This window comes from Hylobates moloch, unplaced genomic scaffold, assembly GCF_009828535.3.
Source record: "Hylobates moloch isolate HMO894 unplaced genomic scaffold, HMol_V3 SCAFFOLD_10, whole genome shotgun sequence".
NCBI lineage: Eukaryota > Metazoa > Chordata > Mammalia > Primates > Hylobatidae > Hylobates > Hylobates moloch.
In genome coordinates, this window is record NW_026652285.1 from 73,656,776 (window position 1) to 73,682,611 (window position 25,836).

General features: G+C 42.2%; 2 protein-coding genes across 9 annotated transcripts in view; both read right to left on the reverse strand.

Moving 5' to 3' along the window:
• The window catches only part of ALDOB (aldolase, fructose-bisphosphate B), a 52,704-nt gene extending 45,008 nt beyond the window's left edge, over window positions 1-7,696 (reverse strand). The window contains exon 1 of one of the 2 annotated variants that reach the window (XM_032164703.2): window positions 7,628-7,696. The gene's annotated coding sequence lies outside the window, so the exon portion shown is untranslated. Of the gene's footprint in view, window positions 1-4,874; window positions 4,905-7,627 lie in introns of those variants that run through there. The other variant, XM_032164704.2, reaches the window with a different exon arrangement.
• The window catches only part of PGAP4 (post-GPI attachment to proteins GalNAc transferase 4), a 37,239-nt gene extending 14,752 nt beyond the window's left edge, over window positions 1-22,487 (reverse strand). For 3 of the 7 annotated variants that reach the window (XR_009215084.1, XR_009215083.1, XR_009215081.1), the window contains exons 1-3: window positions 22,400-22,487; window positions 10,905-12,584; window positions 7,628-7,765 (exon numbers count right to left, since the gene is read on the reverse strand). Coding sequence is in view for 2 of the 7 variants with exons in the window: in XM_032164698.2 (XP_032020589.1) it covers window positions 11,296-12,507 (1,212 nt within the window). In the remaining 5 variants the exon portion in view is untranslated. Of the gene's footprint in view, window positions 1-7,627; window positions 7,766-8,571; window positions 12,585-21,429; window positions 21,582-22,018; window positions 22,359-22,399 lie in introns of those variants that run through there. The other 4 variants (XR_004249903.2, XR_009215082.1, XM_032164698.2 and 1 more) reach the window with 4 other exon arrangements.
• Between the last annotated feature and the right edge of the window lie 3,349 nt (window positions 22,488-25,836).

The following is a 25,836-nucleotide window of genomic DNA, read 5'->3' on the forward strand; positions in this document are numbered from 1 at the left end:
TTTTTATTTTATAGCAAATATGTTAAGGAGATGAAGACTAGCTTAGCAGCAGAATCTAGCTGTTGGCTATTCATTGTGATAAGCTTGCCAAGAATTTTCAATAGTGGACCACATGATCAGAAATCCATATGTTGGCAAAATAAAGTTTATATTGATTTCAGTATTAGTGCATAGCAAGTTTCATATTAAAAATAAGAAGAACTTTATACAAAAGTGTGGTTATAAACCTAGAGTTTGAACTTGTCCTCTAGGAAGCACATAGTAGAGTGAGGACACAGATCTAGGTTGGGGACGAAACTGTCATTTTTTCATGGAGTAGAAAGAATGTGATCCTGGAGAAAGGACTGAAGGGCTTGGGCAAAGGGGAAGTGAAGATTCCATTCAAGATGAATAAGAAGAGCAGAAGCCAGAACTCCTCCCATTTCCACTTTGGTCTGGAGAGGAAGAGGCGTTTCTGCCACCCCCATCCCCTCTGTCTTCCTTACTTTTTAGCTTCTTCCAGAGGGAGGAGGAATTACTCAAGTACTCAAAGCACAAGGCAATTACCAAACCACATTTCACTAGAGGGCAAGGTCTCTAAGCTGATGTTCCCTCATTGGCAATTACAGGCCACTTATTGCAGCACACTGGGAAAGGGTGTGGCCGTTCTCTGTCCTGTGCTTATGTATTATGTGCATAAGTTGTATTTGGTCTGTTCCAGACCTTTTCATCACCCAGGGTGGAAGTGAGGGAAACCTTTCTTAGGTTTCCAAACCTACATGGTATAATCTGATTTGGTTTAACAAAGGTCTCTGCCCTGGGAGAGAAATGGGTGCTTAGTTAATAAAAAGATATTTTATTTTCTATTTGGTATTATTCTCATGTGCATATTCCTCACTTAGAAATCCCTGAATGGTAGGATTTCAGTTCCTAAACTGAATCCCTGCCACTAACATAATTAATCTTAAACAAAATTTCCATCCAAAGGGAGCTGAAAAAAGAGGCAAAAATTGTATCTAAGCCAGAAGGACTACAACTAGGGTCAAGATAACAGGACAAGTTCATAGGGTAGATAGTGAAACCAGGTTCCCTTTGTTGCATCATCTATGGATAGAGAGGACTATCATTTATCCATTCACCCACTCATCAACCAATCCATCCTTTAATCCATTCAGTCGTTAACACATTTCTGAATTCCAGGCACTGGGCTAAGACTTCATAATACAGTAATAAACAAGTTGGTTATTGTTTGAAGGAGGATGGAAAAAAATGGGGAAAGAGGGTGTATGTAAATTTGTCATGAAATAGATATATATGAGTCAGAGAGAATGGCTCATGGCTCATACATATATTATATATTATATATATATATAATGACTCATATATATAATGACATACATACACACACACACACACACCCACACACACACGAGTCAGATAGAATGGGAAAGATGGCACAGCATTTCCTTCCACCCTTGACCTGTGTTGGAGCCTACAATAGAGTGTACTCATGAGAAAGTTTTTGAGATTCTGGACGTAAGCCGTACTGATTGGAAGATCAAGTGACAAAACAAAGCAACAGTTAGAAAGAGGGTCATTGTTTCCATTTTCCCCCAGGACCAAGTACTGACCTGTAAAGTAGATATCACTAGTATTCACCAAAATCTGTTCTTCTCCCTTTTCATATACATGAACCTCTCTGCACTTTTTAGCCCTCTTGCAGTTAAAGTAGAGCCATATTGATTAGTTCCAGCATTTGCAGCCTGAAGCAAAGAGCTAGTGAGTAACCACCATCAAGTTATCAATTTAAACCTGCTTAGTTGACCAGGGAGGCTTCATGGAAAACAGCTGTCCTAAAGGGTTGCCCAGATCTCTGTTAGGTTTTGTGTCAGCGAGAAATAAACTTTTATCATGGTAAGCCACTGAGAAGACACTGGGTCTTGCTGCCCCAGTCTACCCTAGCCTGGAGAACTGATATTTGGGGAAGCATTAAAAAATAGTACCTCTGGCATAGGCACTGGTGGTTTCAAAATAACTACTATAAGTGGGGGTAAAAGAGAGGCCTTTCCAGTTACTTTGCAAGGCAGTGTGGAGCTAGAACAGGAAAGATAAAATAGATGCTCTGTAATGACTGTAGCTAGCAGACTTCTTTGTGCGTACATATATGTAAGGTAGCTTTTTGCACACTCCCAGAAATATTTAGTAGGACTTTTGGGGCTTGAGAAAGAGTGTTATCAACAAAGGAAACTCTGCATTATTTAATCTTAACATGACTGCTTACATCCAAAGACTGGCGACACATGGCATCTTTAGGTGCTAACTGAGCTGTCGGATCGATTTCATTAGGGAGAGGTCACAATTCTGTTTCCAGTTGGCAGGAATGATTTTAGTTCCTATCTTCATCCTTACTCCTTTCTTGAAGAGTAAAGTGTCACATATTGCTCAAATCTCTAGAAATTTCAGGATCGGCCGGGCGCGGTGGCTCAAGCTTGTAATCCCAGCACTTTGGGAGGCCGAGGCGGGCGAATCACGAGGTCAGGAGATCGAGACCACGGTGAAACCCCGTCTCTACTAAAAATACAAAAAATTAGCCGGGCGTCGTGGTGGGCGCCTGTAGTCCCAGCTACTCGGAGAGGCTGAGGCAGGAGAATGGCGTGAACCCGGGAGGCGGAGCTTGCAGTGAGCCGAGATTGCGCCACTGCACTCCAGCCTGGGCGACAGAGCGAGACTCCGTCTCAAAAAAAAAAAAAAAAAAAAAAAGAAATTTCAGGATCTCCTGGGATTCATGTCAGACCCCCCCTATATCTTTTCTGGGATACTGTGATTTTTTGGAGAACATAATTTAATTTCATTATCATAGTTTTTTTTCTTGAAACTAAATACGGACAGGAAAATACTTTCTGATGCAGATGTATTAACATTTGCATGCCAAAAAGAGCTTCAGAAATTTACAGCATGGTTTATACTATACATCAAAATCCATATGACTACTTTCTAAAATTGTGAATTTATTTTCAAAAAAATAAAAAGCTCTTCATGGGCCCCAAATCAACAATTCAAGACAATTCCACAATAGGTTGAAAATAAGCACAAGCTTCCGTTGCTATCTGGTCAATCCCATGTCCAATCTGAATTTGATTATCTGTACTTCCTTGAAAGTAGCAACAATGATCTTATTGTTTCCATGATGTTTCATGTTCAGCTGTTCAGATGTTCTATCATATGAGAAAGAAAATGCAATCTTATGGGCCGCCAGGAATCTAAGAAGCTATGCCTCTCAAAGCCCTTTGATATCTTCAAACAATTAATCTTGCAGCAGCTAGAAGATATTTTCAGTAATGTGCCTAACTTAACTATATGACCATATTAAAATAAATCTCCATGTTACTTCAATTTCTAAATAAAATGGCATGAGCAGAAAGGGTATTAAAAATCTTGATCAATTACCCCAGCAACAGGGCAGTTGCTGTTCACATTTTACCCAAGAGCTATCTATGTGCCTCTTCTTCCTAGCCAACAAAAGCCCCATCTTGTTTAGGTGGTGGGTAGGGAGCCACTGAGATCATAGAAGATGGGCCCCTATCCAAGCCCCAAGAGAATTAATTGCAGCTGGGCTTGTTCTGTTTTCCTTTGCCTGTGATTGGTCTAGAAGTGGGCATGTGGCCTATTTCTGGCCCTATGAAGCAAAAGGAGAGGTCTGCTGGGAGACTTTCTGAAACTGCTCTTCCTGGAAGGAGGAAAACAAACAAAACAACAACCAGAGAACTTTACAAGAGGAAGCTTTTTATCCCAGCCCCTTCCTACTCCCATGGAATGCAGCTCTGTTAGGACATGATATTTGAAGCTGTAGTAGCTGAGGTGGCAAAAGATGGCAGAACAGAAGAGCAGACAGAATCTGGATCCTAGATCACTTCATTGCACTGCTGCAACTGCCTTCTCCAGACAGACCCCTTGCCAGGTGAGAAAATTAAATGTCATTATTGCTTAAGCCCCTGGGAGACTAGATTCTGTTACTTGCCACTGAATGCGTCCTAATGCTGTAACCATCTCTTGCACTGAAACCAGCTTGCAAAATTTACAGCACAAACTCTGCCCAGGTATGAAGAGAATGTAAAAAAGCATTCCAAACATCTCTTTTGGGAAAATACATGGATAACATCATTTTTTCTTTTCATTTGAGTTGTCCTATCTTTGGCAAGTGAAAGCTGAAAAGCAGAATTTTCACATATAAATCAAATTTTCCCATTTCCCTCCTGGCAAGGGATAAGAAACTCTTAGCTCATACATGCTTTCTAATTAATTAAGAATTGGATTTCAAGCCCTACTCTTATTGTTCAGTTTATTCTGCTTAGTTCATACAGATAAGAGAATCCTTGAAGGTAAGGTGTAGGGTAGTCAAACAGTTATGAACAATGGTTGTGAATTATGACATATTCCAGCATTTTGGAGCAGCAGCTTAGTCAGCTATCCTCAGAGCCAGTCTGAGGACTCTGGCCAATACCAGTGTGGGTAGTCTAAACAAGTTAATTTTTAAAAGTAAGGAATGTGTCTTCTCAGGCCTGTGGGTCCCTATGGAAACACTGACAAGAACAGGTGGAAGAAATATGTGGTCTTCAGTTAAAAACTCTGCAGGGTTCAATGAAGGGCACTCTCACATCATGTGATGGGTGAGCTCTGGTCATTCTGTGAGGGGAACTCCAGGAGACCAGATCCAACTCACAATCAGCTATAGAGAAGTTATGATATGCATAACTTCAATATGAAGTTATGATATGCATAACTTCAATATGAAGTTATGATATGATATGAAGTTAAGATATGAAGAAGCACCAACTTGGCACAAGACTTGGGAAAGGCAATGAGGCAGGAGGCAAGCTTTAAGGGATGACACTTACCTTGAGGGAGCAAGGACAAGTTGTGACCTTCCCGGTCCTCTCTCCATTTGCAGATCAGCAAGCTTCTGTCAGCAAGGAGGAGTGGACAATGAAACTGTTTGGGTTCAGCTTGATTTGTTTTTTGAGACAGGTGTGGCAAGGGGCTGCCAACAAGGTAAGTCATCTTTGGACAAGCCAAGTGCTTTGGGAGACAATTGTTTCTGAAAATAAGTGTTTGTGTCAAACATGCTCTTTGTTAGTAGGAGACATTTTTGTTGGATCATGTTGTCCTCAGCAAAAGAGGTTGCAGAGAAGTTAAGGAAGTTGGGATAACTTAGAGTCTCAGTGCTTTGGGGCAATTTACAGACAGCACTGTGTGATCCTGCCATCTCAGGACTTACCTCATGTTGCTAACTCCCCCACTGGGGGCCAAGGTTCTGAAAGGAAGAAAGCATGTCTTATTCACTCACCTTTGAGTCTCCAGCACTGAGCACAGCACCTGTTACTCAGTAGGCACTCAATAAATGTAAATTGATATGAAACATGACACGTGGTGCCTTTTACAGAACAAAAATTAATTTGTCCCAAAGGCCTCCTGGGATGCAATTCTGAATTTTAGTATGTGTCTACCTTGGGGTTGAGGTTAATGTTTAAGTGTGACAAGAAGGGATTAGTTTGGCTGAAATAGTTCTTCCTGTGGTGTCAACTGGCAAAATGAAATATAATGTCATTCTAATCTCTTCCAAGCCTTTCCTGATTCAAACATGGAAATGTGTTCTTGCAGATTGGTGCATTTCAGCTAAAAGTTCAACGAGATTAAAAAGGAGAAAGCTTGAGTCATTTGAGTCAATATCGCAAACAGGATTTAGGTATTCATTAAGATAAGGATAAACTGCTAAATTTAGGTTTACTCATGATTAATTTGTTTGATGTATTTCCTTGCAGAATAATACATGAACTAGATTTTGAATATGATACAGACACACACCATTTTTTACATATATAGCTTTTAAAATTTAGATGTATTCTATGTGTACAATCCAGAAAGGAGATGAAATCCTGCCTCTTCTTTTATAAACTTATTTGGAGGGGGAGCTAAATGGAAGCCAAACTTTTGCTGAACTCCAACTGGCCATGGATTCTGGATACACTGGGTCTGGAGAAAGGTACGGTTGAGAAGGACAGGAGGCATTGCACAAACACATTCCTGGAAATAAATCTACACAGACTGGTTGACTTGAAAACTGGTTAATCAGAAATTTTGCCCTGCTTGGGGTAAAGCTAGAAACATTGAATCCCAACCTCAGTGAGTAACATGCCTAATAGGAAAACTGAAAATTCTGTGTATTTCTTTTCCAAAATTAAATGGCAGCCAAAGTTTGCAAGAAAAAAAAAAAAACCACAATGGGGAATTAGATTACAGCTGTTTGCTTAAAAATTGATAACTGATTTTGTTGTTTCTTTAATGGAAACATTTGCATTGTGCATTCTTGTTGTTGTTTGAAGAAAAATGGTGAGAATATTACAGTGTGACTGCAGAATACAAGTTTGATAGAACTAATCTAATTTACCTTAGATATACTCCTCATTTGGGAGAATTTATTTAATTGGTAATTTAATTTAGGTGGAGAGGTACTTTAATTGGAGTTGATTACTGTGGGATTTTTATATACAGTGATGCACTGTTGAGTTATAGCACCACATCATGTAAAATTGGGTAATTTTAAGCCACTGGATATTTTTATCCCAACTATAATAGAATTTGCTGAAAAATGCTTATTAACTGAAACTGTTTTCTAGGTTGGATACTATTTGGAAAATCTTTGGGACTATCTCAAAGATGGTTGGAAATTTAATAGAGCTAGCAGACCAAAAAACAAAACAAAACAAAACAAAAAGACTTAATTTATTAGGACTGCAGTGGTGATGTGTTGTCGCTTCAGGACACCCCACTACCTGAATTGCAGCAGTGTTGCGAATCATCACTCTGCAGTGAATGGGAATTTTTGGTTTAGAGTTTAACAGATTTTCCTGGTCTTTCTCCTAGCGACTGACACAGAAATATGAAAGAATAAAATGATTCCAAAAAAAAGGCACCTACGTTAACCATTTGGGGGTAAAAACGATGAAAATGTAAAGGCAAATGATGAATTTATCAAAGAGAATGAAGGAACAGATAGCATATGTATGTAGGAACACAGTAGCTTTAAAATATCAGAAAGATGAAGAAAAGGACAAAGATGCCAAGTGAAGCAGAGGGTTTCTACATTTGTCATCTGCTCTTCCATGTCCCACGTTCCCTTATGTAATAGATCTTTAATGGATTCCCTACTGTCACAGAACCTTTATAAGACCAGCCTATGGAGAATGCAAAGGAACTATATAATGGACAGTTAACGTTCTGGAAAAGCAATTTATTATCTTGCTAGGAGCTGGCTTCTCATTGCATTTAGAATAAACTTTAAACAGCTATATCATCTTCCAGGCCTGATATGATCTGGCCCCTGCAAACTTACCTTCATGTCTTCCCACTCCCATCCCCATTCTTCAAGCTCTAGCTACACTGGCTTTCTTTCATTCTTGGACTTTTTACACTGATTCTTTCTGCAAGGCCTTTGCACTGCCATGCTCTCTCTCTGGAATGCTTTTCCTTTGGCTAAATTTTTCCATGAAATTCAGGTCTTAGTTCAATTTTAATCTCCCCCAAGAGATTTCCCATCCTATCTAAAGCAGCCCATGCCCTTCCATATCCCTAGGTCCCACTATCACATTACCTAGTTAGATTTCCTTCAAACCTCTTGAAATTCCCTTATTTATTCTTTTGAGTTTTTTTCCGCTTCACCTTCCCCATGGAACATGAGCTCCTCAGTGTCAGGGGTCTTCTGTTTCGTTCACTGCTATATCCCCAACACCTAGAATAGAACATGACACATAGTGAGCAATGAATGAATGAGAAAGAGTACAGGACTCACAGTGGAACTGCCTACGAACAAAAGGAATACTGGACAAAAAGAAATGGACTAGGGAAGAAAATCAGGAAGAAGAGGAACAAAGAATGGGGTCTAGGGACTGAGAATTGATTACAGTGTACAATTTTAGCCCCTATAAAAAAGTTTTTTACATGCATTCCAAGCAGAGGGAATGGCAAGTGCTAAGAGGAAGTCTTTCCATCCCCACACACAGCTGGTTTTTACTTTGTTGTTAGTGGTTTTGTTTTCAGTGTGTGTGTTGGGAGTGGGGGGAGGATGGGTGTGAGGGATCCCTTTGTGTTTCTCTCGGGGGAAGGCTGGGTTTTCTCTTTCAGGCTACAGGTGTTGCTGCATGTTCTTGCGGTTGCCAATGGAGCACTAGACAGGAATACTACCCATGGCAGCTCTGCAACTTATTCTAAGACTTTTAGGGCAAGAGGCAGGAAAGAGTGAAGGAATGATCACCACATTGTACCAGGGGTATACCAGTGAGAGGTAAGATGATCTGGGTGGTAGCAGTGAACCCCAATTTTTTTACCCAGAAAAAGATGGATAAATTCTCTGACATTGCTGTGACCCGGGGATCTGTGGCCACAGTTGCTTGTGCAGGCGGCAGCCAATACTTCTGAATGGTTCCCTTGGGACTACAAAACTGTGTGTGGGGGCAGGGAGCCCATACTATTTGCCACATCAGAAAAATCCATTCATGAAAAAGAAAGACAGAGAATGATAAAAGTCTTCTCAGAAAGTCTTACCAAAATGAGTGCTTTTATTTTCACAGACATGTCTATGCAAATACACTCAGTCACAAGAGAGAGCTTCTTAAGCCTGACCATAATTTAAACTCTGAAAGGTGAGTGAGCCTGTTAAGAGACCTCCACCCTTCTAGTAACCTATGTCCCTTGATATGGGAAGGATATCTTAGTTCTCCCTAGCCCCTAGCTTAGGATTAAATGAGAGACTTCAGCTTTGGTGTAAAGCTGTCAGCTGCCCTAATCAAGGACAATACACAAAAATTAGACTCCTTATAAGAATAAGGGATTAAACGGAGGAAGATCTAGAAGTGAGTGGGAACAAAAGAGCAGAACTGAGCCTGCATATGCAGAAAATGTCCAAAGAAAACTGGCAGAGTTCAGCTCCATGGGGAAAAGGCATGTTAGTGTGTAGGTAGAGAAACTGGACAAGGAAGGATGGCCTTAGCCTTCCATAATGGAGAAGTCAGGGGAGGGGATGTCTGCATGCAATAGACAACTGAATTAGAAAGAGCAGATATATAAACCAGCAGTGCTTCCCTATCTTGGGCCTGGCTAGCTTATAGTGGCTCCACTGTTATTGGTCAAAAAACTTTCATGAGGAGATCCAATCACTAATGCAACAAACTCTAATGAGTTCTAAGTTGGAGATAGTTCAGTTCTAAAGCTTGGGGGTAGACAGGTCACTGAGAGAGAAGGAATGCAGGAGTGGGATCTGAACATTGTAATAAGTCATCTAGTAGCTCTTATCACTTTGGACATTGCTGGAGGATACATAACGGCTCACTATAACATTACAACACATACTTATATCTGTTTGTTCCTCCAAACTAACATGACAATGTGTTTCTGCCATCTTAGCTTACAGAGACATGATTTAGTCCAGGTTATACTCAGATTTTACAAAAGAGACTTTGACCACATAGATATTCATAAAATTAATGTGGTTAAGAAAAAAGTGCAGGGGCTTGAAGTCAGAAGAGCTCTGTTCCCATTCTGGTTATGCTGCTGTTCAGGTTTGTGACCTGGAGAGCAGTTTAGCGTCTCTGGGTCTCAATTTGTTCATCTGTAGAGAGTGGGTGATCAACCTTTATGTAATCCTTCTGTGTTGAGTGGGTCTCAAGATAGAAGCTCACTGTGGGAATTTAAAAGCAAACTGTGGCATTGAAACAAACTGGACAACTGCTTGAACTCTAATATCATTATCCATCCTCATAAAGGAACTTGTTGGTCACTAGTCTGATAGTACTGTTAAAATACATTTATTTGTAACTTTTGAGAAAAGTAATTTTCAGACTCTGATCTTAGAATAAGCTCATGAGGAGTCTCATTTCCAAGCTGGAGATCATTTCCAGTTTGAGTGAACAATTCTTCTTTTCGGCTTGGCTGAAGGTGGGGCTAGGTGAAAGCTGAGCTGCACATCCTTCAGAAGTCACAATGAAAAGTCAGTCTTTATTCTATCAGGGCTTGGTCGTCTGGAATAGCTGGTATATAGGTGGCAGCCCCATGCCCTATCTCATACTTTAAACAACATCACCAATATCTTTTTCCGAAATAAGCTTCAGTTGTATATGTTTATTATAGGAGAGAAAAGTTTGCCAAGTGTCTTCTATGGACTAAGCACTTGCTAGGTGTTTTACATATATTCTGCCATTTAATCCTCAAGGCAACTTTAACAGGTAAGTATTACTGTCCTCATTTTACAGGTGAAGAAATTGAGACCCAGAGTGATTATATGACCTGCCCAAGGTGGTCACATCATTAGGGGATGGCAGAGATCTGAAATAAAAGTTCAGGTCTTCTGACTTCAGTCCATGCTTTTTTTTTTTTTTTTTTTTTTTTTTTTCTATAACATCATGCTACCTAGAAGAAAAAGAAATGAGGGTAAGCAGTCAGCCAGGAAAGTCAGGAAAAATGATATGCAACTTGTAAAGAGCTCCCCTATACTGTATCATTCTGAAATGTCCAATTTTCAAAGAGTCAGAGTAGTACAGAAATGTTCAATGTTAAATCACTACTTAATATAAGCAATCTGACTTTGATGGTTCAGAAGCTCTTCCAGGTCTTGTCGTGCCTTAAAGTTCTCACTAACAATATCAATTATCAGTGCACTACAGATATATAGGAAAAGAAAATGTCAGGTAACAGAAAAGCCAGATCATCTGCCTCCAAGATGCCGGGCACTGCATGGCTTTTATCAGTTTTTATTACATCAGGTCAAGGAAACAAATGGAATCTATCCAAATGGTCCTGCCTCGTTGGGCATATATTCTAAACATACATCCATTTTCATACCCAATGAGAAAGAACTCAATTCCAAAGGATCTCACCTTTCACAAAATTCTACCCTTAAGATCCTAAAACAGTCATATCACTGTGCACAAGATTTTTGGCAGTCACAAGCTCTATCACAAAGCAGAGCTTAAAACAAATGGAGAATATAACCAGTGTTCAAATGCACCCTCACTGGGTGGGTCAGACTGCATGAGGCAGTGTGGCTGTGTGGAGGGAGAGGTCCGGACCTGTGGCAAACTGCTGCTCCTGCCAGGAGGCTACCAAAGCCAAGGCTCTTAACTTATTGATGGTCCTCAGCTGCCCCAGTGCCTATGTCTCTAACAACAGTAAACTGTGAAATACCTGCAGGCAACCATGTCTAAATAAGGAGATCGATATTTGAATCTTCAAGAAGTGGCCAACTTCAGAAAGGCATTTCTTGGCACCCTAGAGGAGACTGGGATGAAAGTTGTACCGGAGACTGGAGAAGAGCCCGATGTGTTTCACGAGGTTCGGCTCCACTACATAAGCCCTCTCACCCTTGGCCCTCAACAGCGAGTACAGTGCCATGTCCTTGCCAAAGCCCTTGTGGCAGTACACTTGGGACAGGTAGGTGAGGGTCCGGCGGGCTGCAGGTGCCGGGAAGAGCATGGCTGGGGTGCAACACTGAGAGGCAGGAACCACGCTGTACAGGGAAGGACTCAGCCGCCGCAGTTCCAGGAAATAGTGCCGACCCACCAGCTCCACCAGACCCATGCTATACAGGGAGAAGAAGAGCATTACAGGCCAGCTAAACCCTGGGCGGCTGGCAAACCTCATGTATATCCAGGTTAGTAAGGGCCCCAGCAACATGCCTACACCAACCCACTCCAGGATCCGCATGGGCTCTGGGTTGATGTAGTGCTGGAGCCTCTCGGGGTGATAGAGCTTGAGATAAAGGGCATCTCTGAGATGTGGCTCAGAGAAGCGAGCCCGCAGAAGGTGCTCCAAGACTGGGAAGATCTGTTCTTCTGGAACAGCATCGTCTTCTACCATCAGGACGTAGTCTGGGTTGTAGGTCTGCAGGGATGACTCCAGGCAATAGACATAGTCCTGCTTCTCTTTCTCAAACGAGTTGGTTGAAGGGTCATCACCATAATCATCCTCAGTGCCCTCATAGCGATTGGCCACAGGGACGTACTTGGAGAGCAACTTGGCATCAAAATGGCTCACACTACGCTCCACGTTGCACAGGAAGAGTTGGTGCCCCTCGCACTGGGGGCCACATTGCTGAAGAAGCCGGTGGAACTGGGACACCACCTGCAGGACGTAGTGGAAGCCAGGCTGCCTGTCCACGGTGATGATGGTGATCACCAGCCAGGGCCGGGGGGTGGCCTGCCAGACAATGGGCACTGAGCCATTGGCAGAGGGAAGCTCCTCAAAATAGTGGAGGGCAGCCTCACCCTCTTTCAAGCTTTGCTGCAGGAACTCTTGGCTCATTTGGTTCAGATGCCAATGGCGCAGATAGAAGTAAGAGTGTAGAAGTCGGTGACAGGCCAGGGGGGCCAGCAAGCCAAATGTCACCACTGTTAGGATGAAGAGCTGGACAGCGGTGCTGCCCCAGGAGAGTCGCCGCAGCCTCCGGAGAAGCATGGCAGCTGGAGAGGTTGAAGTGCTCATGAGGTCAACTTTTGTTCATGTCTGGTCCCAAGAAAAAACCATCCTGGAACTCAGGCCAGAGTCATCAGAAGTCAAACCTAAAGAGAGAGGAAGTAGGGAATGGTAAGGGTAACTTAAAAAAAACAAACAAAAAACAAAGGGACAAGAACTGAACTCAGCACATATCAAACCAGAAATTATAATTCAAGGTTCTGTAGCTTCTAGAGACTTTAAAGTATTTTCTGCACTAAACCGTTCTTTGGTTGTGTCTGCTAACAACTTCTGGGATGTTTTTATTATTTCCATGAGTAATACGATCTCGGTGCATCCAACCAAGTCTCCATGCCTAAAGATACTTACTTAGGTTTACAATGTGCCAGAAAATCTCCAGGTAGGCTGTTAGGATCATTATTTCTATTCACCAGCTACACAGACAATGGGTTCTTAAAACGGGGGCAAAAAAGCAAGGCTTGGCACAAAGGAAATATACACATTTAGAGCAAGTTCCAGCATAAGGGCCCAGAAAATACTTGTTGATTAACTGTGCATATAGCAATTTCCAAAAAAAAACTTGTCCAACAAGAGAAGGAATACTTAGGATTATCTGAAGTATCTTTGTTATTTAATGTCATTTTCCATTCATATGCTTCTAATCTCACACAACTATACTTAACATTGCACATTAACTTAATGCTGATTGTTCTCCCATTTTATCTTTATAGATCATGGGAACCAATGAGAGGAAGTATTTCCCATAAACAAGCAAACTCTAGAGCCCCAGGCTTGGGGAGGGAGGAAACATCTGGAGGAAGATCCATGAGTAGCTTTTCAATGAGGGAGTGGGGGGAAAGGCAGAGGTGAATACGGAAGAGACAGTTGCCCTCAGTTTGGTTCAGGAAAAAATGCTGTGTGATATGATGATTCAGAGCATGGGCCTGAGGCCAGTCTCATACTGGTGTGAATCCTAGCTCTGCCTCTCACTTGGTGGGAAGTCAGTTTATCTCTCCATATCTTACATTTCTCAGCTCTAAAATGGAAATAATAATACCTGTCTCATAGGGTTACTGTGAATACTAAATGTGTTAGAAAGCAAAATAATGCAGAGTAAAAATGCCATTAAAATCTATCCATGTGTTCAAATTCACAAAAATATTTTAGAAGTAAGCAGGTCTAATGTTCTGATGGAAAAGAGACTAGTGCCAAAAAACAGAATTAAAAGGGCAAAGCCAGTACAAAATAATAATTGCTAGTAAGGTCAAGGCAAAACTAAATAGTGTCCGCAGTACAGAAAGCAAATCTCTTGCCTCAGAAGCATAATAAGGTTTACACACATTTGGAGGAAAACTGTGTAGTTTGTGAGTTATTGCAAAGGGAGGATTGCCCAGGAACCATATGAGGCTGCTGTGGAGCAGGCTCAGCCAGTGCTCTCATATCCATAGTCTCCCCTTGGGCACACAGAAAGACCTCATTTCCTAGTTTGCCCTCTCCAGGTGGAGTCATGTGACTAGGGCTTGTCAGCAAAGTGACAGGTGTGACACCTGGGACAAGGTAGTTGAGAACAGATGTGCCATCTCGACTTTCTCTTTCCCCATCTGCCAGCTGAATGGAGAGCCCTGATGGATCTAGAGGAGGGTACAGCCACCAGATGGCAGAAGCCTGGGTCCTTCAATCCTTTACATACATATCCCAGTGTTGGGACGGCATGGAACAGATGTCGCTCCCACTGCCCACCTCCCAGTACCCTCCCAAACTAGAGTGGACTGTGTTGTGAGCAATACATAAACCACTGTGCCTAGACACCAATAATTTTTGGACTTTATTACAGCAGTTAGCCTACTCTGCCCTCTACAGTTGTGTAGAATACCAAATGTCTATAGTACAGTAACATGGTTAATTTCTCAAGTAGAGAAACAAGTTTCATTTCAGCCACAGAAGCAGATTGTACTATGGGACTCCAAAGGTGAGACAGACTATCCTAGTACTAAGAGATACGGATAGTACCCAAAGAGGGAACAAAGCAAGGAGAGGTTTGAATTATGCAACCCCAGTCTTGCTGGTTTGTGAACATCCAGCATATTGCAGACTGGTTGCTTCTTCCTCTGCTCTGCTCAGCGCAATGGAGTTAACAAACCACGTGGTTGGATGTGATTGAACGTGGCCTCACCAGTTCCACATCACTGCTAATGGAAGCCAATACTAGAATTGGGCTGAGCTCACACTCCTGCAGTACTGGCCTTGGAAAAGGGGGCATTCGAGTGGCTTTCTGCTCACACTATTATCCCTGCCTTTGTTATTACCACAAGGGAGCTACATCAATCTAGAGAGGGAACTAGAGACAATGAGATAGGGCAGGCAGTTTGGAAAATGCCAGGCACATAGTAAGGGCTATCACTTACTGTGATATGTCAGGGGGGAAAGAAATGGAAACACCTAGTACTGACATCAAGAGAACATTTGGTCCCAGGGAATTTATCCTACTGGGGACAATAAAATCATTAACATCTCACATAGTCCTTTACTTTAAAACTACGTCTGTGGGACTGCTGTTCTACTGACAATCAGGAAAAGAGAGGGATTCTGTTCAGAGGACACATGGTCCCTACCTATATTAATCAGCTTTGCTGGGGTGATTAATAGCCTCAAATCTTTATAACTTAAAGTAATAACATGTATTTCTTGCATACGGGTTTGTGGATAGCTGTGGCTCAGTTGGGGTTAGCTCCAGAATGTAGGTCAGAATTAGTTCATGCCACATGCCCCTCCTTGTAGATCAAGCTGCGGAAGAAACAGCCACCTGGGGCGTGTTCTTATGTTGCCTGGAAGCTGCACAAGAGGCCAAGTTAAAACATGCAGGTACATTTACATCCTTGTTTCAGTGTGCCACAAATCAAGTCCACTCATTATCCATTGGCCAAAACAATGGGACAGGAAGACTTACTCCTCCCACAGAGCAGAAGGAGGGAAAAATGAAGATTCAATAGAAAGAAAAAAAAAAGCAACAGGCCAATTTCTAAATCCTCAAGAGAAAAGAAAGCGTCTAGCAATCGGCTCAGAGAGTATGGAAATTTTTTTAGAATGCTCACAGGGCTTAAGACCCAGCCCCCAACCCCAATCATTATACACTGCACGAATAAGGACAGGCTTCAGTAATGATCCCAAAAATCTCAGTGGCTTATAAGAACTAAGGTTTAATTCTTGCTCATATTACTTGTCCTTTATAGGTCAATTGTGCCTCTGTTGCCTGTTGTTTGTACTCTAGGACCCAGGCAGATAGAATTTTTTTTTTTTTTTTTTTTTTTTTTTTTTTAACATTGCTGGTTTTGTGGTAGAGAGAAAAAAGGGGAATAGTGCACCACAAGCTGGCTTTCAAAGCCACTGCTCAAAAATGGCACAGATCACTTCCACCCACATTTCACTGACTGGAATAAGTCACATAATAACTCAAGTTCAACAGAGCAGAGTTATGTCATTTTCCTGCAAGAAGGGAGTGCCAAAAGATACATGGCCACACCTGACACCAATGACTGGAGGAATATATGTACTCCAGGGAGGGGCAGAAAATGTACTCCAGAGAGGGGCATTTTGAACAATAATGCAATCTACCACACCCATCTAGGACACAGGAGCTGGGATCAGATCCGTCATTCAAGATTAAATGACTGCTTTGCTGAAAATCCAACCACATGGAGTTATATAGTCATTCAGGAGTATGTTCTTGTTTACTTTTTAAAATATTTTATTAAAAGATTTAACCAATTGTTGCACAGTAGGCTGTGGTGTCCAATGCCACCTATAATTTATTTTACCTTACTGATCAGGTTTTAAGAAGAATGGCCAGCTGGATGCAGTGGCTCATGCCTGTAATCCCAGCACTTTAGGAGGCTGAGGCAGGTGGATGGCTTGAGCCTAGGAGATTGAGACCAGCGTGGGCAACATGGCAAAACTCAGTCTCAACAAAAGATACAAAAATTAGCCAGGCATGGTAGCATGTTCCTGTAGTCCTAGCTATTCAGGAGGCTAAGGCAGGAGGATTGCCTGAGCCCCAGCAGGTCGAGGCTGCAGTGAGCCGTGATCGCACCACTGCACTCCAGCCTGGGTGACAGAGAAAAACCCTGTCTCAAACAAAAACAAACAAACAAACAAACAAAAGATAAATGATAAATGGCCTTAGGGGAACAGATACAAAAACATAGGATTTTTCACTGCTAGTTTGGGGAAGGAGTTTCTTTACTCCCAGCCCAATCATAAGGGTGAGACAAGAGGGCTATGTCTGTTACCACTCTGATTGTCTTTTCCCAGAATTCCAGTTGCCCATGATGTCACAGGCTGAGGCCCACACTCCGGAGATACTGTGGACAGACTGGCATCTATGAGCTGACCTAATAACAGTCACACCATTACAGCTCCGATTCTACAGAACAATACATACCCAGTTCTTATCTATGCTTTGCATGTGCTCTTTGAAACACAACCCTTCCCTAAACAGAATTCTCTACCTGTTACCATGTCTAGAGTGTAGGGCTCAGGGAAGACAGTAAAGGATACAGACTCTGAGAAATGAACATGAACTAGGGCTTAGATGAATAAATGGAGTGACAACAACAGTTATATTTTAGTGCAACTTTTGAAAATTAAACTAAAGGATCCACGGGTGTGGAAGATACAATACCAGGGTGTGAATCAGGGGATGCTCAAGAATGTTCTATGTTTCCCAAATCCACTATATGAATGGCACGACCACTTTCCCAGGCAACTCAGTCTACAACACTAGTTAGTTCTAACTTCTTACCTCCACGCAGTCACTTCCTAATCCCACCTCTATGGCCTCTTTTATTATGTCTCTCTTTTCCCCTCCCCTTCCCCTTGTCAAGCCTTCCTCCCTGCCACACTCTAGTTCCTCCTCAGCACCTCCAAGCCAGCTGATTTGCAACAGGCTCCTAACAGAGCTTCTGACCTGCAGAATGAGCAACACAAGCCAAAAGATCTAGGTCCAGTTCTCATCCCAACACTCAATTTGTATAAAATCAATTTGTATAAAAAATCATTTATCTCTCTGAGCCTATTTTATTTCTCTGTGAAATAGGAAAATAAAAGATACTTCAGCCGGGCGTGGTGGCTCACGCCAGTAATCCCAGCACTTTGGGAGGCCGAGGCGGGCGGATCACGAGGTCAGGAGATCAAGATCATCCTGCCCAACATGGTGAAATCCCGTCTCTACTAAAAATACAATAATTAGCTGGGCATGGTGGCACGTGCCTGTAATCCCAGCTACTCAAGAGGCTGAGGCAGGAGAATCGCTTGAACAAGGGAGTTGGAGGTTGCAGTGAGCCAAGATTGCGCCACTGCACTCCAGCCTGGCAACACAGTGAGACCGTGATGATGGAGAGACAATAGCTATGATAGCCCTTTGTCAGGCATAGGACACTGTGCAAATGATGGTGATGTTTTACCTGATCAGCATCCATCTGATACTCTGAAGCATAAGTCAGAACATGGCACTCTTTTCTGTAAAATTATTCAATGATTCCCCCATGACTGTAGAATAAAGTCCAAATTATTTGCCAAGATTCTTCACAATCCAGTTCCAACTGTCTTCCCAGCTGCATTTTTACTCCTCACACTGTCTAACTCAACCATCAAGAATCAGCTCAAAAGGTACCTCTTTCAAAAGCCAACCCTGACCTCTCCAACCAGAAAGAATCTCTTTTTTTCCCCTCAAGTCCTGGGGCCCTTTCTATGAACTTTTCCTCCAGGGCATTCATTTTTCACTTTGTACTTCAGACTCATCTATTTGTAGCTACTGCTTATTAAGGCCATACTACATATCCCAGTGTTGTGCTAGACCTTTGCACCTATTTCTTCTGAACAAAATAGCAACTCTCAAATAGCAATGGAATTCATCACATTTAGTTGACAAAACTGATGCTACCAAGTTGCAAGTAGGAAATTCAAGCACAAGGAAAAATTTCAAAGCTCATGTTTTTCCATGATGCCTATTGTCTTCCATGGCCTTGTTTATGGCCCTTGACTTATTATCTGACTGGACATTTGAATCCCTTTTCAGTAGATTCAGCCTGATTTATCTTTGGTATCCCTCACAGACCCAGCACAGAACTATGCATGGAAGACGTTCAATGCTTGTTGAGCAAGTAAATGGCCTCTTTTGACCTCGATGGGTCTCATGTCCCCAGCTATAAAATTGGTAGTATCAAAGGGCTGGTCATATACTGTGTAGAGATCAACTTATTTGTAAATGTTTGCGGAGCACTTACGTGCCAGGCACTGCTCTAAGCATCTCATCTATCGATCCTCATAAAAAGCCTCCAAGAAGTACGACTATTAAGCCCATTTTATACTTTAAAAAACTAAGCTTTTAAGCAGGGTGGCAAAACTTGAACCCGGGAAGACTGTGTCCAGAACCCACCTTCTCAACCAATATGCGCTACTGCCTGCGTAAATTTGGAGCCCAGGAAAATCAACTGAAAAACCATTAGAAATGGCAATAGACTTTCAAGACATGGTTGGTATCAGAATTAATATGTAAAAATAATATATAATATATATAGCAAGTATATATACACATGTACTATACATATGCATTACATATCCATATCTGTGTCTATATTATAATGATTGCTTTCATATAAACGATCACCAGTGAACTAAGGGAATAAAAGATCCCAGTCAAAAGGGAAAAAAATAAGCAACTCAAATACCTAGAAATAAATTTCAGAAATATGCAGAATATACATACATACTACAAAATTCTATCAAAGGGTATTTAAAAAGTCATTAATAAACAAAAATAATGCTCAGGTGGAAAGACTTGGTAATAGAGCTCCCTTTCTCCATAATTAATCTCTATATTTAACATCTGAATTTAATTTACTTCAAGAGGGAGTGGCACAGTTCAACAACTAGGCACTTTAATATAAATTGGTGCAATCTTTGGAGGAAATGTTGGGGTGTTGGGGCAGTATCTATAAACGTTTTATAAGTGCATCCCCTTTGACATAATGATCCTGCTTCTAGGAATCTACTCTGCAGAAATGCCAACACATGCTACCAAAGATGGATAAGAAATGTTGACTGCTGTTTTGTATGTAGCAGGAAGAAAAAGAGAGAAAGAGAGGGAGAGGACTGAAAGGAGAAAGGGCAGAAAGGAAGGAAGGAAGAAAAGAAAGGAAAGAAGAAAGAAAGAGAGAGTGAGGAAGAGGGTGGGAGGGAGGAAGGAAGAAAGGAAGAACTGCAGGTAAATGAAATGACTAGCAAAGGGAACAGATTTTTAGAGAATCATAAAAGGGTATGCTGTGGACACGTTAAGAAGAAAGAGAAAGGTTTAAATATGCTGACGTAAAAGAAATCTTAGCTGGGTTTGTGCTTTGGACTGAATGTTTGTCCTCCTCCTGCCCAGCCAAAATTCGTGTTATAAATCCTAATCTCCAATGTGATGGTATTTGGAGATGGGGTCTTTGGAAGGTCATCAGGTCATAAGGGTGCAGACCTCAGTAATGCATGCTCTTTATTAGTGCCCTTATAGGAAAAGACAGGAGAGATCACTTTTTTTCTCTGCTGTCTCACATGTAAACCAGGAAGAGGGCCCTCACCAAAACTTGACCATGCTGGCACCCTGATCTGGAACTTCCAGCTTCCAGAATTTGGAGAAATAAATGTGTCTGTTGTTTAAGCCACCTAGTCTTTGAGAATGTGTTACAGCAGGTCAAGTAGACTAAGACCAGAAGGGAGAACTGCAAACTACATCAGTGCAAATTACAGAAAAATGTACAGAGATATGACCATTTTATTTTTAATGTGGAGTGTAATTTAGTGAAGGAGGAATGAAGCGTATGGGGATGGCAATTTCCTGTTCTGATATCTATACTTCTGCAAAGACCATTACTTTTATAATCATAATTAAGCATTCGATTCAACACTGAGTCTTGTGTTAGACACTGGGAAGGTGAACATGGCAGTCAGGGCGCCTGTTAAATCCATTTTTTTATTTGTGATTTAAATTGCTATAGCTATAATAAATTAAATTACATATATATCTGTTTGTGGATTTTGGCATCTATCTCTCTCTGCATTGTGGTGCCAGTGCCATGTTATTTTCATTATGAAAGCTTTATAACAGGTTTTAATATCTGACTAGGCAGATTCTCTCTCATTACCCAGCATGATAATTTTCTAGGCCTTTAAAAATTAATTTTATTGAGGTACAGTTTACATACAGTACAATGCACCACTTAAATACATATATTTCGATGAGTTTTGTCAAATTTATGTGCCCATATAACCATCGAAATAAAAAATTGACCAAAGTATCCAAAAATAAAAAATTGACCAAAGTATCCACAAGATCATTTGGAATTAGAACTAGTAAAAATTAACAGAAAATACTCGCTATAGTGCAACATGTGACAAAGAATTACTACTTTAATGTGTAATACATATAAAGTGCTTAAAAGTCAGGAAAAGAAAGATACTCCAACTGAAAAATTGGCAGAAGAATTAACAATCAACTCACCTACAGAAATGCAAAAGGCTACTACACAGAGGAAAAAGTGTTAATTCCGACGGGTAATCAAAGACATGCAAATTAAGACAAGATACCATTTTTTGGTCCATGCTTTTGATTTAAAACTTCAAATGTGTATACATGGAGAAAATTTTAAGATATGCAGAAAATCTAAACCATCTAGAAGTTGAAGTTTTAAATTATTTTTATTTTGTTTCTCCTTTGGATTTTTGTTTCCTGGATGTTTTCTAATATGCGTATCCTTACAACATTCTAATAATTCTAATAATGTTAATTTTCTGTTCTCACCTCATAAAGTACCTAATGCAGTGCATTCTAGAAATTCACCCCTAAAAAAAAAGCTATTTCCCCTATAGAAGGATTAGTTTTCTTGGAGAAACACACACAGGCACGCGCACACACACCTGCATGTGTTGCTAATGGTCCGCATGGTGAGATCATCATTGGAGCCGCCCTGCGGTCCCCGGGAGAGAGCGTGGGCCGAGCAGGGGATGCGGGTCACAACGACCCTGCAGGAGTTCACGCCCCAAGACACCGCGAGCGCAGTGCGACACTGGCGACGTCCGAGCCAAGGGCCAGAAAGAGGGCGAGACACGCCCAGGTGGACCTAATTAACCATCCCTCTTGGAAAAAGAATGGGGGTCGATGTCCAGGGCCCTGGATCTAGTGTCTGTCGCTGACCTTGGGCAGTCCCTGCCACGCTTGAGCCTCAGTTGCCCACCCGTAGGCCGAGCTGACCGTCTCCATTGCCGCGCTCCTTCCCTTCTGCTGGTTTTTCCTGGTGCTGGGAGAGATGCCTTCCTCTGCCCAGTCGCCCTCCCCCAGCCCTTGGCTGCGAGGTCGCCCGCAGAAACCCAACACTGCGGCCGCGCTCTCGGCGCGCCGGGCGAACCTAAGGTGTGGATGCGCCGCGAGGGTCCCCTGCTTGCGGGCGGCCATTAGGCGCCAGGCCCCTTGGCGCTTCGGCCCTGCTAGGCTCGGCGAGGGTCTTACCCAGACCGGCACGCGCCGCGCTCGCGTCCTTCTGCTGACCTGTCAGCGCAGCTGGCGCAGGCAAGGGCCAGGGAGGCGCCCCCGCGACACTCAACCATCCCTGCACTGATGCGGGCCCCTGCCGCGCTGGGGACCCCTGCGGGGTCCTCGCAATCCTCCAGCAGGAAGCAGTCGGAGCTGCGGGCAGGGCCGCTAGGCAACCCGCCTGCCCGAGGCGCACTGCCGGGGGGACAGGCCCTCTGCGACGCCTCTCCCCAACCCCCAGCTGCCCTGCTTGTGCCAGCTGTGGCCACTCCTAATCCTTGTCCCTTCGCTCTAGTGTCCAGGGCTCCGACCACCGCGCCAGAAGGGCTGGGCAGATCGTGTGCAACAGAAACCTACCGGGTTGGGGCGATCAGCTGGGTGCCCTGCGCGCGCCGAGGGCCGCCTCTGCTATTGCCCAGGCTGGCTAGCTCATCCCGGTGGAGGCGCCATCGCCCGGGCCCGGAAGGAGCGGGCGCAGCGCGGTTTGGGTGTGCGCCGTAGCCTCACCTCCTCCCGCCTCGCAGCTCAGGCGCAGGTCTCCCCTTGCTCAGGCGGGCCATGTGACCCGCGAGCTGCGGAGAGACCGCGGCCCCCAAAGCGGCTTGGGGAAAAAGGACGGCAAAAGGCGCCAACTGATGGGCAGCCAGGGAAAAGCAGGAGTCGCCCCCAAGTCACGCAAACAGGAAGCCTGTTTCTTTTGTGAGGGGACTAGAAGCCAGCATTATATTTCATCAGGTGGGTACATAGAGACTTATTCACACCAATGGAACGATATCTCTCAATGCGTGTAAACGCTTCATGAGAAAGCTATTACTTTGGGTCCTGAATGTTTTTCAGTCTTCCCCAAACCCTCAATTTAAACACAAATGGCCACGAGAGACATAACGCCTGAGGTATGAGAAAGTATGCACATTGATTGAGAACAATCCCGGCACAGCAAATAGGAAAAAGATACGGAATGATCCGGGGGAGGAAAAATGTGGAGGTCAAAAGAAAAGTAACAGCCTCCTACATTCCACCCTGGACTTTCCCTTGTGAATGGGTTTTCGCCACACAATTGTACAGCCTTACTCGGTGCTTCTAATCCTAGGTTTGCCTGTCTAGGCCACAGGTTAGCAACTACAGCTTGCTGCCTGTTCTTGTACAGCCCACAAGCTAAGAATGTTTTTTGCAATATTTCATGGTTAAAAATGGAAGAATATTTCAGGGCTACGAAAATTATATGAATTCAAAATTTGGTGATCATAAACAAAGTTTTATTGCAACATGGTCATTTATTGCAACATGATCATTTATTTACATATTGTCTATGGCTGCTACCATGCAAGAACAGCAGAGTTGAATAGTTGTGACAGAGACCTTATGACCCACAAAGCCTGAAATATTTACTGCCTGATTTGCCAACACCTGCTCTAAAAGGTCTGTTCAGTGGTCACAAAATAAAGCATTAAAGCCAGTAAATGCTCATATGATTTCTTCTTGTGTAAGTAAAATTGATACTAGATATTAACTTCCTTTAGAACCTTACACACATCCACCTGAGCATCCATTCATCATCTACTCTTTCAGCCAGCATTTACTGAAGAATGGTTCTGGCATAGTGCCAACACTATAGATGACAATGAAGTAAGAATGAGGTGTGGATCCTGCACTCAAGGAATTTGTCATTAGGAATGTTGGAAAATCTATATCTGAGGTTGGGTAGTATGAGAGCTGGATATAGCACAGAAAGGGAGCTTGGGAAGGTGGTTTCATTTGCTGGGAGAAAAACTGGGAGTCTGATACTCCGAAATTGGAGGATTGTAACCAACCTGAGTCGAATTCAGTTCACTGTCATTGGCTCAGTCCTGGGGTCTAATCTATTTACTGGCTATGACAAATTAACTCCTTTGTGCCTCAGTGTTCTCATCTATATATTGGGAACAGTGATATTTCCCTCATAGGTTTTGTTGAGAGGTTTACATGAGATAATGTTTATAAAGTGCTTAGCATTCTACCTGTCAAAATATCTAGCTTTCTATAAATGGTTGGTAGTTATTCACTTGTTTAACAAAAATTCGTTGAGTACCTATTATGATGTTCCAGGCAATGTCTGTGCTGTCCAATCTCATGGTCACTAGTCACATGTAACTACTTAAATTTTAATTAATTAAAATTAAATAAAATGTAATAATCAGTCCCTCAGTAGCACTAGCCACATTTGAAATGCTCAGTAACTACATGTGGTTAGTGCTACTGTATTAGATAGTACAGCTATAGAACATCTCATCATCACAGAAAGTTCTATGAGATGGTGCTTTTCTAGAGAGTAGGGATTCAGCTATGAATAAAACCAAATCTCTGCCTTTAGGGAGCTTACATTTGGGTGGACAATAGATAATAAACAAATAAATACATACTATATCAGGTATTGATAAATATTTTTAATGGTAAAATCAAACACTTTCCTAGTACTTTCTATGGCTGATACTGTCCTGAGTGCTTTTTATTAACTCTTAATCACTCCAACAACCCCATGAAACAGGTAAGCTCAGTAACTCACCCAAAGTCAAACTGCTAGAAAGAGGAAAAGCCAAAATCCAAACCCATGAAATCTGGCTTCAGAGTCCATTCTCTTAATCTACATGCTCTATTTCTTCTCAAAGCAAAGCAAAAATAGAAAAAAAAAAATGAAGAATAATAAAATAAGTGGTTAGAGACTAGTAGTGGGTACTATTACAATTAGCATAGTAAACATCTTAACCTCCATGCAAGTAGGGTGGTTTATCGGTTAGACTTTGACCAAAAATAACACACTACAACAGGATAATGACAAAAATCTATTCTCAAAGGTGTGGGTGAAATGAAAGAAAACCAATAAGGCACAGTGCAGTGCATACCCTAGGGCTTGATACCAAGGAACTATTACTAATCCTAGGCCTGATGAGCAAAGTAAGGAAACAGTTATTAAAACAACAAAACAATAATTGTAAAAAGGGAGACATCCTATGGGACCTGTCACTAATAGAATGAGGCAGTGAACCTATGGTGACCCATCAGGGAAAGAGCCAAGAGAATAAATAGCATAACTCTACTTTCTTCCTGCCATCTTATCTCCTGGTGGTGTCTGCCATTGGCTGAACCCAACCAGAAATCAGAGGGCAAGAGAGCCCTTGATGCAATCCATGTAGCTCAAATTCCCAGGACACAGAGCTGATTGGATGATCAGGAGGCATAAACAGAAGATACCCAGTAAAGTCTACTCCTTCTTGCTCTGAACATCTTCTCTTGTACTTTGCTCATATAAAAATTGAACACACCTTTTGGGACACACAAAAAAAGTTCCAGTAACTATGGCGTCATAATAGAGTAATTGAATTTGAGCATATACCTGAGACATAAAATATTAATCATTACTATTACCCTTCCTAATGGGAAGAGTGGGGATGGAGGATAAACAATATGAAACATAACTGTTAGAATCCCTACTTCTATGGTTGGTCGTGAAATTTAAGTTGAGAATCATAGCTTTCTTCTTCCACTACCCATTGCATATTCCCCTTTCTGCCAGCACTTCACTGTATGAGCCTCTTTACAGAGTGACCCAAACTTTTTTATTTTTATTTTTTTAATTTATTTTTGAGACACAGTCTCAGTCTATCACCGAGGCTGGAGTGCAGTGATGCAATCTCAGCTCACTGCAACCTTCACCTCCCAAGTTCCAGCAATTCTTATGCCTCAGCCTCCCGAGTAGCTGGGATTACAGGCACGTACCACCACACCCAGCCAATTTTTGTATTTTTAGCAGAGATGGT